The following is a 14807-nucleotide window of genomic DNA, read 5'->3' on the forward strand; positions in this document are numbered from 1 at the left end:
TTTTGGATTCCAGGAACGCTTGCTTACGATCAATGAGATACCCCACTCATTTCAAGATGATGATATAGGGTTGGATGGTAATGGATCGCCCTTTGAGCGGACGCGACAGGCAACATCGGCATCCGACTGCCACGCCGCGCCGAGAACTGGGGGGCAAAGAATGGAGATGCGTGGGCATGATACCCGAGCTTGGTAGCGACTTGCCTCTTTCATTAGTAGAAAGGGTCGGTTCGATGCTCAAAATTCGGAAGTGGGGGTTATGAGACAGTCACCAGTGATCGGGCGGTATACATCTTTTCGTAGGCGTACAATTAGCAGGAATAACGACGCACATGCTCGCAATGACCATCATTCTTTAACCATTTCTTTCAATTTCAGCCATGTCCGTAGGTGCTTGTGATCATACTTAACTCTTGGTAGCGGTTTTGCTTGCGATTCAGGGTCTGGCAATGCATGCCGAGTGTGCCCACCCGGATGCACGATGATGCTATCATCAGCGGCCCCAAGGCTTGTCAGTCAGCCGCTACGACCAATGAAGGGGGCGGTGATTGCGTCCATGGTTGAAGAGTTGCTTGGGGCAGGCGGGGAAAACTGCGCGCCAGTTCACCCCAAAACTGCGTGGAGGGGGGTGGATGGTGTTGGACGATCCATCCCCCTCGACAACCGCCCCTCAGGGAATGCCGGTCCTGCGTCTGCCGAGTTCTGCAGCCGTTTGAACAAAGGGGTGGGGTCTGGTCTTCGGATAGCGGGCGAGGTGCCGAGACGAACCCCGGCCGGGTTTGGTGGCATCCCGGGTCAGCGAGTAATTGATGGCAAGGTGATTGGGTGCTCGGCGGGAAAGCGGCAAAGCAGGAATCAGGGAGACGTCTGGGTAATGTTCTGTCGGACGCTTTTCCCGGCGCAGGTTCGTAGTGGAGTTTGGTTCTCACCGTATTCCTTTTTGAAGGTTGGTTCTCGCTGTGTCGCCAGTCGTCCTTAGTACACGGGGAGCATTAACTCCTCGACCGTTTTGTGTATGCATACATCGGACCGTCTGATCTTGATTCGGATCGTGGGCTCGGAAGTCGGGGAGGGGATGGTTGTATTGCTTGAGGGGGCGGGAGCGGGGGCATGGAGTCGGATGCTACATCCACAACCCTCGGGATCCTACGAGTCCGAGATCAGAGAGGTTAAGAGATGAGTACTTATTTAACGGCCGTGGCCCAAATGTCGCGAGTCTTGTTTGGTTCTGGGCCATGTCACCACCGGCATAACAAACGTCGTGAACGTTGGGAAAACCGGAGGCCCCCCATTCGCTTCAAGTTACCATGCTGTCTAAACATGTTCTGGCCCCGTCGGGGCTCCTGGCAACTCTTTTCCACGTCGCTGAGCTCTCGGCCGCGTCCCAAGCGTGTCGTCCCGAGACCTTTACCTTCCCCGACATCCTCGGCGCCCAGCACGTCAAGACCACGGCGACAGTAGTGAGGGACTACAAGGGCTTTCCGGGACGGCTACACGAACCCGCCGTCATCGTGCCTGCTTCCGGCGTGAGGCCGTTCTGCAACGTCACCGTGTCCTACACCCACGCGGGCCACGACGATCTCGTCAACCTGCATGTGTGGCTCCCACTGGAGAGGGGTGACTGGAACGAGCGGTTCATGGGCGTCGGAGGCGGCGGCTTCGTCGTCGGAGACGTGGACGGGGATTATCCCTCGGCCGCCGTCCACGAGGGGTACGTTGCGGCCGTCACGGACGGCGGGCATCTGACGGACGCGCCGGCGGACGAGTGGGCGCTCAAGAGCCCCGGGAACCTCGACTGGGCGCTGTTTGTCAACTTTGGGTACCGGAGCCTGCACGAGCTCGCGGTGGTGGGGAAGAGCGTCACCCGGGAGTTTTACGGGGGGGAAGAGGCGAGGTACGCGTACTGGAAGGGGTGCTCGACGGGCGGGCGCCAGGGGCTGGCGGTTGCGCAGAGGTATCCCGGGGACTTTGACGGGGTGCTGAGCGTCTGCCCCGCGGTGGAGTTCCCCGCGATGGTAACGTCGCTTTATTATCCGCAGCTGGTGATGAGGGACGTTGGGTACTGGCCGAGCGGGTGCGAGTTGAGGGCGATTGTGGAGGCCGGCGTCGAGGCGTGCGATTTGACGGACGGGGTGAGGGATGGGATCGTTGGGAGATTGGAGGAGTGCGTGTTCGATGTGGGTAAAGTTGAGGGGAGGGCGTATGTGTGCGACGCGGAGGAGAGGAAGGTTTCCAGCAAGGCGGTGGAGGTTGTCGAGACGGTTATGAGGGGGGTTCTCGATGAAGAGGGGGAGAGGATGATTCCGGGATACGTGCCGGGCGTGCAGTTTGACGGGCTGCTGGCCATGATGAACAGCGTCTGCGAGGACGAGAAGGATAGGACGAAGTGCAAGGGGGTCCCGTTCAGCATCACGGACGAGTGGATCCGTCTCTTCATCGAAAAGGACCCGGCGTTCGACATTGAGGCCATGCCGATGGACAAGTACCGGGACGTCTTCCGCCAGGGCGTGGAAGAGTTCGACTCCGTCATCGGCAGCTCGCCGGACCTGAGGAGGTTCCGGGAGCGCCAGGGCAAGCTGCTCATGTGGCACGGCATGGCGGACCAGGCCATCTCCGTCTCCGTCGTGAGAGCGTTCTACGAAAAGGCCAAGAGGCTTGAAGAGAAACGGGGCGTGGACATTGGGGAGTACTGGAGGTACTTTGAGGTGCCCGGGGTGAACCACTGCGTCTCGATGCAAGGCACGCCGTTCCCGTGGGACGCGTTTGAGAGGCTGAAAAAGTGGGTTGAGGAAGGGGTCGCGCCTGAGGAGTTGGAAGCGAGGAAGATTGTGAAGAAAGGGGCGGGAATGACGCTTGGGGACGAGGCTAGGAGGATCTGTCTCTGGCCCAAGGAGGGCGTTTGGGATGGGAAAGAGTGGAAATGTTTGGAGCCGGGCGAGAAGATCAAAATCACGGACGAGAAGGATGAGCTTTGAGCTCTGAGCCCAAGTCAAAGGATACGATATACCAGAGGGAAGAGTAACCACGATTGCGTTGCGAGATGTATGAAAGCCGTTATTAAAGTCATGCTATATACGCCCGAACAAGTCCCGTCTACTTCCACCGTCTAAAGGGGTGCGCCTCAGTATTGAACACAAACTCGTCCAGACTCACCAACCCGGGCTCGCTAAAGATGAGATAGAAGTACTTGAGCGTCTCCCCCATCCAGAAAGACTCCATCGAGTCCGCCGTCGGCGGCTTCTTGGCCGTGACGTCCCATACCGCCGTGTTGGCCAGCTCCGTGCTCGTCACGTTGTCAATGGCCGTCCACATGTCCCACGCGGACTCGAGCAGCGTCGCGTCCGCCGTTGCGCGGTACATCACGAACACGCTCTCGATCGCCTCGGGGCGGAGGATGTATCTCCTGTCCGGCACGGCCGAGAACCCCTTGACGAGCCGTTCCTCGCGGATGATCTCGTCGGCGGAGCGCTCCTCGTCGTCGTCCGCGTTCTTCTGCGCGCGCTGCAGGACGTGCTTCTTCCACAGGCCCTCGTCCCAGTCGCACTTTTCTTTGGACGGGCAGGGCACCATGTAGAACGTCTCGGGCATGATTCCGTGCGGGAAGGCTCGGTACGTGTAGATGCACCCGTCGACGAGCTTGCGCGCGCGGGAGACCTGGTCCGGGTGGTTGAAGAGCTTGCCGCCTAGGGCCATGAGTCCGCCGACGAAGCAGACGAGGTGCTGGCCCTGCGGTTCCAGCTCGATGTGCCTGGTCCCAAAGGTTGATTCCCGCGAGTGCGCTTGACCCACGACGAGGATGTCGTCGCCGCCAGGCGTCATGGGGCGGAAAAGGTTGTGCTCGATGGCCGGTGAAATCGCCATCTCGTACATGGTCTTGTACATCGGGCTGCGGCCGCCGATGAGAGCAGACATCTTTGGAAGGTACTCGTATAGCGAATCAGCCATGGCGCCAAGCGTGAAGTCATCGCCCTCGTAGAATATTTCTGTCTCCGGGTTGACAACGAGCGGCCACAGACCAGGTAGGTTAGTCTTGTTTTGCTGCCTCTCGAAAACCTCCATAATGCGCTGCGTTGCATCCCACCATTTGGCGTCGCCAGTGAGGATGGAGAGACGGGTAAACTCCATGGAAAGGCTTCCGATCTCTGCAACAAGCTCGCCGCTTCCGGGCTTTTGCGGGCGGCCCTTTGTAGCGTCGCCGACCTTCCAGCGGGTGATTGGCATGCGGTTTGGTGTGTCAAAGGCCTTATACAGCATCTCGCCGACTTCCGCTGCCTTGCGCAGCAAACGGACGTCTCCGCTGAGGTCAAAGGCTGAGAGGAAGCCACCGAGATACCGGATGTTCGTCTCGAAGACGTTGATCTCTTCCTGGTCCGTCTTTGTAAAGTCGATGGTCACAGCGGCTACCACGGCATCAGAGAACTCGTCCTTCATGCCCATGATCCAGAGCGTATCGAGTGAGTCTACCAGGGTCGCGGCCCAGCCGCCAAACGTGTTCCGCCGACTCCCGGAGACAGGAGTGAGTTCGTCGGAGAGCCAGGCGTGTTTTTGGTACGACCTCCATGCTTTCGAGAAGGCCTTTTTAACGATTTGCTGGCGCTCCTCGCGGATGCGGCGCTGAGTGCCTGTCTCGGGCGAAAAATGGGCCTGGACCTGGGGGAAGCGGACGGAGGGCGCAATGGGGAGCTGCTGGAGGGGTTCGGGCGCCGGGTGGTTGACTTTCACCGTCTTCCAGAAGTATGCCTTGTCTTGTTCCGTCTCCCAAACTATTGGTTTTGGCGGGAGTGTAGATGAGGTTGATGAGATTGAGGGGAGGGCGCCGTCGTTGTGCCAGAGTATGGTGAGGAGGAGAGAGATAGGGAGTCCTAAAAAGACGATCCCTGGTATTTTCCTCCTTCCTGGGAGCATCTTTGCCCGGATCTATTTGACTCCACGGTTGATAGACACAGATCGATCGTGTACGTAGACGAGATTCGAATGGAGGACACTGGGAGAGAAGCTGTCTCGTTTTCCCAAGCCCCTTCTCTCTGTTGCTAGCGTACGTGACGTAACAGCGACAAGCCCGAATATGTGTCCCTGTCAATGCTTTCACTTGGGGCTAGCAAACCGTTCTTTCACTGGTTATGTTTGCTCGGGTTGTCTATGACATTCTTGAAATGAATTAAAAGAAGGCGGGGGATCCGGCACTTGATATACATTGGGGTGGCCCAGGATCCTCAGACACTGCGACGGTTTGCTTTGCGCCGTAGTGGCCCCCATATCCATCCGCTTTCCATGATGCACCTTGGCGGTGATCGCAACTAGTTTGACGCGGGGGCGGATGGCCTGAGAGTCGCACAGTCACAGCCCTGTCGGGATCGTTGCTGGGCGGCAACGGTTGCAGCGGTCGAGCGTCGGGTATATAACCACTTCGGCTCAATGCCACGTTGGCTTGTTTGTTAGACCAGGGGTTGTGGACAGCTTGGTCTTGACAGTTAATGTTTGGGATTATAACGTTTTGCTTCTTAGTTTAACACCTGTCATACAAAGAAGACATGAACCTTACGTGACTTGAGTAAATCTAAACAAAACTAATGTGGTCAAATCGATGGCGAAGTCGTGACGAGGAATCGTTACTGTGCAAAGCCTCGGCGCCATGAAGAACACCAAGCGACCGTGTTAGGCCCCCATGCAAACGCCCGCTCAGGTCACCTTTCTCATTTCGCTCCGATGCAGCTTGACGCCCTCTGTGCCCTACAGAGCTATTTAAAGTAAGAGCCCGTGCCGTCCCGTCGGCATAAAAAGCCCATTCCTTGCCGTCTGCAATTGATTGTTCCACCTTGCTACATATAGGCTTACAAAGATGGGAATTATCTTGGCTTATTCCATCATAGCCCTTGAGACTATGTAATGAAAACCTCGAACCAACGAGTAACCCAGATTTGTTCTTTGCTGTCGCATCAAGCGGATAGACTATTTTTATGGTACCAACAAGATACATCAACCCTCGATAGATTTACTAAAATTCTACAGTCAATCAGACTATTCAATAATGGAAAAGGAAACATGCTTGCGGCTCGAAATACTGCAAATGCATCCTTTAATACCAGAGGGCCTTGTTCCAGAACTTGGCCTGGTCATTTGCCAAGTCATCCTCCTCAAGGTAGAAGGTGGTGTTGAAGACGATCTGAGTGCCGGCAGTAGACGAGTTGCCGTACTGGGGCCACTCGAGCTTATCCTCGGGCCACATGGTATTAGGGTTTCCAGTCAGAACGAAAGAAAGCAGGTACTTCTGCATCATGACCTGGTGGATTGTCAGATGAAAGACTAGGTTTCTGTCGAGGTATTGCACTTACAGCGATAGTAGCGTTGACTGAGCTGGAGCCACCAGGCCCACCAGCACCTCCGGAAGGAGGGCCACCGGCGCTTGAAGAAGAGGTAGCAGACGCAGCAGCAGAAGTGGCTGTGGACTTGGAGACAGTCGTGTTTGAGATGGTGGAATCGGTGCTGTCGCTTGAATCAAGGCTGGAAAGCGAGTAGGTGCTGTACCCTGTCAAGAAGTCAGATTGTGATTCTACTTGGCGGGACCGTGAAATAAGCTTACAATAGTAGCTCTGATCAGTGCCATGGGTAGCAGAGTCTAAGGCAACCAAACCGTTCCAGGTCTGGTTGTTCAGGGCATGGGTAAGAGCTAGGTTGTGGGCAGTCAGGTCAAAGTGTTGCTTCATATCAGCGAAACGCAGACCGGGCGAGGTGTAGTCGTCTGCGGGGTACAGCGCCAGGATTTCGTCGACTATGCTGTCGTCGATGGCAGGGAAGAAGATACGGAGGTAGGTGGCGACATCCTCGGTGGTGTTCACACCGGTGTAGGCTTGGCTATTAGCCTCGTGCTGCTCGTGGGTGGCGACAACAGGACCGGTAAAGTTGAAGCGGCCTTGGTAGAGCTGCGCCTCGTAGGTGTCTGCGATAATGTCACCATCGACACGGGGCTGGAATTGGTAGTCGTAAGCGTCCTGAATGGTGGTGGCGGCGGTATTGAGAGTATCAAAGTTGATGCCACGCATGCACTCAAGGTTACCGCCAGGGCAGCCAGCCGCAGAGGAAACGTTCAGCCAGAAAGCCTAGGAGCACTTTTATCAGTTGCTTGAAGCACTAAAGGGGATAGGTATGCCTATACCTCGGCATGTTGGTGGCCGGCTCCGGGGACGAAGCCAGGAGACATTACATAGGCACGGTTGTAGAGTTGCTCGGCATGCCCGGCGAAGCGCTGTGATTCGGGTCAGTTTTTTGTAACAGCATGACAGAATGTTAGCGCTTACAGTCATCTGGAAAAGAGTCTGAGATGCACCCGCGGAAAAACCAACAGCTGTGATCTGGTCAGGGTCGCCACCAAAGTTGCTAATGTACTTCTTAGTCCACTCAAAAGCAGCCGAAACATCCCAAATGGCAGTGTTTGAGGTACCACCCTCATGCAAGAAGGTGGGGCCGTTGGCAAGACCGGTCATACCGAGACGGTAGTTGTAAGCAACGAAGACGAAGTCCGTAGACAGGTCAAAGAGACCCTCAGGGGTATTCTCCGACTTGCTGCCACCAGTGAAACCACCACCATACGTCCAGACCATGACGGGCAAGTTCTTGCCCTCGGAATTAGCTGGTGCCCATACATCGACGTACAGACAATCCTCCTCAGAGCTGCAAGCGACGTCGGCTGAGACTAAGTCACCAGTGTTGAGCTCTGTCTCGACAGGTGGCGGTTGGGGTTTCGCCCATCGGAGGTCACCGGTAGGGACGGCGGCGAAACGGATGTTCTGGTACTTGTAGTAGCCGACGGACTCATTGCCCGCAGTGGCAACTACGGTACAGTAGTCGAGAGTTACGGACGGGAGGTTGCTGGGACCGGAGGTCACTGTCGGGGCAGTAGTGGTTGTCTGGGCCACAGCCAGGGAGGCTGCCATCAACAGGTAGGAATTGGTGAACTTCATTGTGTCCAACTCTTAGCGAAAACGAACGGTGTCGACTGTGTTTGTTGGTTGGCGATGATTGGTTACCATTTTTACAGCCCTAAGTTGACATCGTTCGAGGTTTTATAGACTGCCCTTACTTCATTTTTGTGAGCATTTCCCCCCTTCTTACGGCGATCTCCGTTGATGGCGACAGACACGACGCGTCTCCAGAGCTGGGTGACGTTGTTCCCCTCTGAGCCTCATTTTCATGGAGGCATGCCTTGCTGAAGCTCACATTAAGGAGCATGTCGAGAACTAGGCATCATGGGTGTGGGCTTGGGTCCTAATGTTGTTTTTGGGGGACAAGCAAATGCGCTATTGGCTCGCATCAGCCCCATAAGGCTAGTTGGTGGGATGAACTGCTAGTGTGGCTCAGGTTCATGAATCGCTCCGTACGTTGATGGCTAGCTATGCTGCCTTTACGAGATTTCGGGGCTCATTAAAGTAAACGTTTCCATGTTTTAAAAACTCTGTCCCGAGATACTACGATTCGAGAAGCCAGTGGGAGGAGCAGCAAGCTTGAAGTTCGATCCCAAGTCTAATTTGGCGGAATGTGGGGGTGGGGTTGAAGCGAGAGGGAGGAACAATCAAGTGGATGATCGCATATGTTGATGTATACTTACGTCCCGCTAGGTACGTTATTTAATTGTGGTTGCGACGACAATAAATGCAGTTAGTTGGGGCTTTACCGAGCTTCCTAGTCAGTTTGTGAAAATAGCATATTACCCAGATTTTCCACCGAATACAGAAAACTTCTATTCGAACCTATTGACTACTCTCGATCAAGTTCTTGGATACGAAGAGAGGGCAAGCGTTTAGCAGAGGAAATCAATCCGTCCTTAAAGCGGAACGTCTCGTACAAGTTTCCAGAGCAAAGATTTTGTGAAATATCGAAGTACTAAGGCACCAATAGGAAAAGTCTCTACTACTTGAAATAGGGGGTTCGTAGAGAGAACTCCAACGAATCTCATTTCACTCCCATTTCATCAATGTCTCCGAAGCGCATTTGAAAGAGTGAGAAAATAGAGTGAAACGATTTTTTTCTTCAAACCTATTGACTGGCCTGCTCCCGTTGTGATAAGACGCCCTTACGCGCCCTCTAGATGAGCTGTCTTCTCGTCCTTTTCCGAATTGAACTCCTGCGGCATTGCAATAGGTCTTGTCTTGGCGTACTTAACGGTGGTTAAAATGGAGGGTGACTCGCGGAATAGGAGGTCGATTTCCTCGAGGTTACGCCCAGTAGTCTCAGGGAAGAGGAAGTAGACTGTGACGGGCATCGCGGCAGCAATGACAGCGTACACAATGTAGTAACGCCAGCCAATAGTATTCAACGCAACTGGAGTGACCATAATAACCAAAAAGTTGAAGAGCCAGTGATTGGCAGTAGATATCGAAGACATGGCCATACGCAGTCGTAGAGGTGCTACTTCTGTGCAGTAGAGGTAGTTGGCGCCCATGAGACCGATTGGGATCCACGTATTGTAGAGGAAGATGAAGAATGCAGCAGCAATCTGAGCTGGGTAATTGTCTGTTCCGAACGACGTGGCGACGGCAAGAGCGATCATGCATAGCGACATTCCTGTACCGCTAACGATGAAGGCAGCGCGGCGGCCAAACCGGTCAATGGTGAAGAACGCGATGAAAGAGGCCAAGAACTTCCATGTCAAAGTACCGCCACTGAGAATGCGAGAGTATTGGCTAGAAAGTCCGAGACCTTGTTGGAATAGAATCGGCGCATAGACACTGACGAGGTTAGAACCGCTAAAGAGGCATTGAGTTAGTTAAATCGGCAAGACTTGTGTTGAGTCTGTGAGAGAACTTACGCCATTTGTTGAAAGAATTGGAGAGACATGCACAGACAGAATCTGTACAGTAGCTTGTCTTCGCCCATCTTCAAGACATCTCTCAGGGAGACCTGGGTACCTTTGGTCTCCTCAAGGGAATACTCGATACCGGAAAGCTCGGCCTGAACCTCGAGAGAATCTCCAGGAAGCGACTTCAGAACGGAGATTACTGAGCGAGCCTGTTCGCTCTTCCCCTTCATAACCAACCAGCGGGGTGACTCAGGGAAGAAGTAAATCGAAACCATGAGAACGATGGAGAAAAAGACGGCAATGGCCAGCGGCGGGCGCCACGTAATAGGACCGGAATGGAATTGGAAAAACCCAAGGTCGATCCACGATTCGAGCATGTATCCCACGCACATGAACACTCCGGATATGACAACCTGTCGGCCTCGATTCGCTGCGGCAGACGTTTCGGACTGCCAGACCGGGACGATGGAGCTGAGCTGACCGATACCGAGACCGGTGAGAACACGTCCCACGACAAACTGTGGCAGGCCAAATGAAGCAGCCATGAGAACCTCGCCGATGAGTGTGAGGATGGAAGAGAAGAAGATAATGTTTCGGCGGCCGTAGGCATCTCCGGTCCATGAGCAAGAAAGCGAGCCGATTGTGGCACCGACTGTAAAGGTAGCCACGATAAATCCTTGCAATGTGGAGTTCCGGGATTTCTCATCCCCAGAAGTATTCACTGTGTCGATTTCGGGGAACGTCTTGATCCAGTCCTCCTCGGTCAGCAGACCGCCAACAACGCCAATATTGTAGCCATAAAGAATGAAGCTGGGTGCAATGATGAGGGCAATCCTGAGATTGTTGAGGGCGTTGCCTGTGAGGCCGAAGTACTTCTTGGAACCCATGATGTCCTGTCGCGTATTGTGAAGATAACATACGAAGAGACAAACGGGACGACGAGTGAAGGAAGATAGAAATCACAAAGCTTTGGTCTCCTTCTCTATCCCATAGGTAAGGGAGAATAGGCGGCTTTTAGTCTCTGTGAGCATCTGAGACCCCACGGGCGGTTAGATTACTCCATCGTGGAGCCGTGTGTGGGCAGATGCGGAGGTATCCAATGCCTTTCGTGGTACCCCATGGAGGAGCGCGCGGAGACGTGGGGATCGGCTGACTTCTTTGGGGTAGGGGGGATAACCCTTGACTTCTCATCCACCCTAGCCGTTGATGTCGACCCCTAGTCGATTGGAAAGGAGATCTGACGACTAAACAACTGTCCTACGAAATGTATATATGGCCCTCATTCGATTCTCGCGGAGTTACGCGAATCACGGAATACGTCAGTCATCTAACTCTCGTTGGCGATGCACACTGAAAAAAACTGCTTTGTCAAGCTTCGTCATCGCTCAAACCCCCAGAAGGCGCATTTCGAAGATCATATGGGGATGGGATGGACGTTCTGTTGGCGCCGATTGGTTCATGTATAACTACGCGGGCTCTCGTGTCTCAATGAAGGAGGTGATCGGAGTGTGGTTGCAATGCACAACAAGGTGGATAACCATGTACATATTATCAATATGAAAGCACCTTCCAAAGATAACTGCATCAGTTTCGTGTCTGGATGAGGTGCTATCATTATCATGGCATCAGAGGGCATCCGAATCGACTGGTCTTTGCATGCGAACAAATGAATTCAGAGATGGAAGCACGGGACCTCGGCAGAGAATCGCCACTAGTTCAGTGAAACCTCACCACAAAGAGGAACCTACTCCCTCAATAAAGGATGCATCGATCAGCGTGTGACGGCATAACAACTCGGGAAAGGGGCCCGGAAGCATACCATGCCTGCTTACAAGTATTTGTTGAGGAACTCGGTATCTGACCTGTCTCTTCCCTGCCGCTGCTTACCATTACGATGCATCGCTTCTATCGGACCATTTTGGTGGAGAGGGCGCGGGAGCGAAAGCGCGAGTCAACATCGTCCGCGGTGTTTCGCTAGGCCGCCAAGCGGAACCTGTCCACCGGAGGCGTTAAAGGTTGTCCGAGGCATATTGTTCCTCCGCAAGTCGTAAGAAGATGCCGCTAGCTCGTTTGACCACAAAAAACACTATTGTAATTGTTGTTGTTGCGACAGAACTCCGGATGTCGATGTTGGTGACTGCGGAGAGCCCAACTTGGCCAGGTCAGTGATATAAGTATTTGCTAGAGTCTTGGTAGACGTCGGCAGCAAGTAGTATGAATTGCCGATAAAGCTTGGCATCTGCCAAGAACGCCTCAATCTTACAGAGCCTCAATCATTGCGGCAGAATGCAACTCCATAGACAATTTGCGGCAATCAACTGCACCGCCAGACAGGCATGACGCCAGCACCAAGACAATTAGCGCCTGCCACCGACAGGATCCTGAATGGTTCTAGATTCCATAGTTAGTGTCCATAATGACGAATTGGTTGTGAAGCAGCTCTACGTAATGAGCTTAGACTCAGAGAGATCGCTAAAGATATGGAAATGAACTTTTCCTACGGTGCTCCTTTATCCTTTTCCCTTGTCGACATTTAATGGGTCGAAGGTCTCGTTTTGTATTGACATGGTCTGAGGCGGCCAAGCACTCGTGATCGCTCAGACCAATGCAACTTCTCCAGCTTTTTCTTTCACCAAACTTGTGTCGTGCCTCATCACCGTGGTTTTTGCTCGCAGTCGCGTAACTGTGGCAATTTAGCAAATAATGTTTGCCGCCAATAGATTGGTGGATACAGCAAGGAAGTAATTTGTTTTACGTTGGTTAGACTTTGTCTTTTCTAAACAGGAAGATTGCTCATGAGCCAGGCACACGCACTTGCGACAAGTCTCAGCAGAACTCACATAAGGAGTTATTCGGCCTGAATCTTGTTAGAGTGACCGACGTACTTTTCTTGAACGTTTATTCGACCAATGAAATCTCATGCTGTTGCCCCTGCACAGAGTTTGTTTGTTCATATTGTTATCGATCTCAAGTCACTTCCAGTCGTCGATTTTCCCCAATTTTATTGAAACAACCTTGCAGACCGCAAATAACAACGAATTGAGCACATTACTATAGGCAGTATGGAAGGACTTGTTCCCTTATTGGACCTGGTTTGCCTCGTAATAATTTGCCTGTTGACTGCCTCGGCCTCGGCTATTACGCCCAATTGCTATCCTGAGCTTCGGCCTCATCATGCAACGCGATGAGTGTTATTGAAAAGGTCTGTAGTATTGATTCTTTACGGTTGATCACTCTTCGAGTGGGCAGCCAGCCAACCTGTAGTACGAACTAAAGAAAAGTGCAAACATCTGCTGGCAATCACTGGTCAAATCATCATTCAGCTTAGCATCAGAAGGTCAACTGTTACAATCATGAAGATCCATTGACTCACCGCTTCCATCTCAAGGCACTGGACTATCCTCTGCGGAAGCATTCGCCATAAGCCTACCAAATAAGCGATTGCAGTTTGTGGCTGTCATCACTACCTGCAAATTTGGGAGGTCTACTGCTAAGTAGATTCGTTGCTGTGATCGCAAGGCCTGTCAAGGCTCACGACGGGCCTGACTTTTCTTTAGCAGACCCTTCTCCCAGAGGCGCAACAGGAACAGCGCAATCCAGGAAGCCAGTCAACACAATCTTAGTTACACCTGATGCCAAAGAAGTTGCAAGTTATGTCTTTTCCTGTTTGAGCCATGGCGCTATGACTCGTACCTTTGCATGGCCTCGATGGTGAAAGTAGTTAGCCTACAGCCTGAGCCGATGCTTCCACACAGTCTTCGGTAATTCTCGAAGAGAGAGGGTTTGACAGAAACTCTGCTTACGACGTGGAAGCAAAACCACATCTGGGCAAGCAAGACCAGTTTATGTCGAGCTCATAATACTGCCTATCAAGTAGAAAAACGGCTGCCTAGTTAGCCACAGGCCAAGACGAAACCGGAAGGCAAATTGCGACGAGCACCTTTTGCATGGTATTAACGCGGTACGACACATCTGACCGGCCGGCGTATGCAAAGGTCATGCTAACACTTGGCGTCTTTCATTGTGTTTTTCACCTGGATTTAAGACTGAATAAGAAGAAGGACCGGAAGTGAAGGAGTTGACGCAGGTAACATTTACCATCAAGCTGTATGATTATGCTTTTTCGTAACATTCCTTCTCGGGGAAAAATGCAAACGCGGCGTGGGACTCTGCTGAACAGTGCGGTTGACGGAAGTAAACAATAATTCAGCTTAACTTTACGGAAGAAGGGTTCATCATTGTCGGCCAGAATCAGCTCAAGGGTTTATCCAATGATAGCAGTAACTTGTTAATGTTTTTGAACATCTCAGCAAAGAATTTGAATAATTTTCCAACGTATGGCATTTTTATTAGCAAAACGGCGGGAAACAGCATCCGATCACAGAAGGCAGCACAAACGTGCTGTGATTGCAGGTCGTCGCACAGCACGGTTCATTGTACTGGAAGTTTCATAAACGTCGGCATAAGGCTCCAGGATATCGGCCATGGAGTAAAATTGCTCAGCGCTGTGCAAAGTGAGTACATTTCCAAACGAGGTCAGTGCAGTGCTAGAAGAGAAACCAAAGATTTTCCAGAGCATAATGAGATACGTTCGACGTAAATTCAGCAAGCGCCAAAGAGTTGAGAGAAACGTTCGCTGGGAGGTTCCGAGTACGTAGAGTAGGTAGGCACAATGTTGGAACATTGTCAACACGGAGATTGTGACAGACATGACATGGGATAATAAGTTTTGTTTTGCATTGAGAAAACTGCTCTGCAAGATTCGATTACGTATTCAGACCTTGGATAATACCAGACAAGACACTCAATACCGATACCGAGAGACTCGTTCCGAGATTGGATGTAGAGGTGGGAGATGAAGTACCTCAGGACGGGCCCAGAATATAAACTTCGCCTGGTCAATGGATGACTCAGCGCTCAAAACAGAAGAACCTTTCCATAGTAGGGCTAAAAGCGTGGGCGGAAGAGTGGAAATCGACCCATCTGGACACCTCGGGTCCGTCTACGGCGCCGC

The 14807-nt window shown here is 52.6% G+C and overlaps 4 protein-coding genes across 4 annotated transcripts; 1 reads left to right on the forward strand and 3 right to left on the reverse strand.

Annotated features, from left to right (window-relative positions):
- Nucleotides 1-1307: 1307 nt before the first annotated feature.
- Nucleotides 1308-2975, forward strand: ColSpa_03713 (putative feruloyl esterase; the record flags this gene model as incomplete). The annotated part of the gene is made up of 1 exon (XM_049269925.1): nt 1308-2975. The coding sequence occupies one exon, from the start codon at nt 1308-1310 to the stop codon at nt 2973-2975; it is 1668 nt and encodes a 555-aa protein (XP_049125882.1).
- A 118-nt stretch (nt 2976-3093) lies between these two features.
- On the reverse strand, nt 3094-4905 carry ColSpa_03714 (endoplasmic reticulum mannosyl-oligosaccharide 1,2-alpha-mannosidase; the record flags this gene model as incomplete). The annotated part of the gene is made up of 1 exon (XM_049269926.1): nt 3094-4905. One exon carries the CDS (start codon nt 4903-4905, stop codon nt 3094-3096), a length of 1812 nt encoding a protein of 603 aa, XP_049125883.1.
- A 1171-nt stretch (nt 4906-6076) lies between these two features.
- ColSpa_03715 (lipase 1) lies at nt 6077-7958 on the reverse strand (the record flags this gene model as incomplete). The annotated part of the gene is made up of 5 exons (XM_049269927.1): nt 6077-6280; nt 6333-6526; nt 6581-7097; nt 7154-7243; nt 7296-7958. The coding sequence occupies 5 exons, from the start codon at nt 7956-7958 to the stop codon at nt 6077-6079; spliced, it is 1668 nt and encodes a 555-aa protein (XP_049125884.1).
- Nucleotides 7959-9067: 1109 nt separating this feature from the next.
- On the reverse strand, nt 9068-10680 carry ColSpa_03716 (sugar transporter STL1; the record flags this gene model as incomplete). Its single annotated transcript, XM_049269928.1, has 2 exons — nt 9068-9677; nt 9803-10680. The coding sequence occupies 2 exons, from the start codon at nt 10678-10680 to the stop codon at nt 9068-9070; spliced, it is 1488 nt and encodes a 495-aa protein (XP_049125885.1).
- Between the last annotated feature and the right edge of the window lie 4127 nt (nt 10681-14807).

This window comes from Colletotrichum spaethianum (genome assembly GCF_022836535.1).
Source record: "Colletotrichum spaethianum MAFF 239500 DNA, contig07, whole genome shotgun sequence".
In the NCBI taxonomy this organism is placed as follows: domain Eukaryota; kingdom Fungi; phylum Ascomycota; class Sordariomycetes; order Glomerellales; family Glomerellaceae; genus Colletotrichum; species Colletotrichum spaethianum.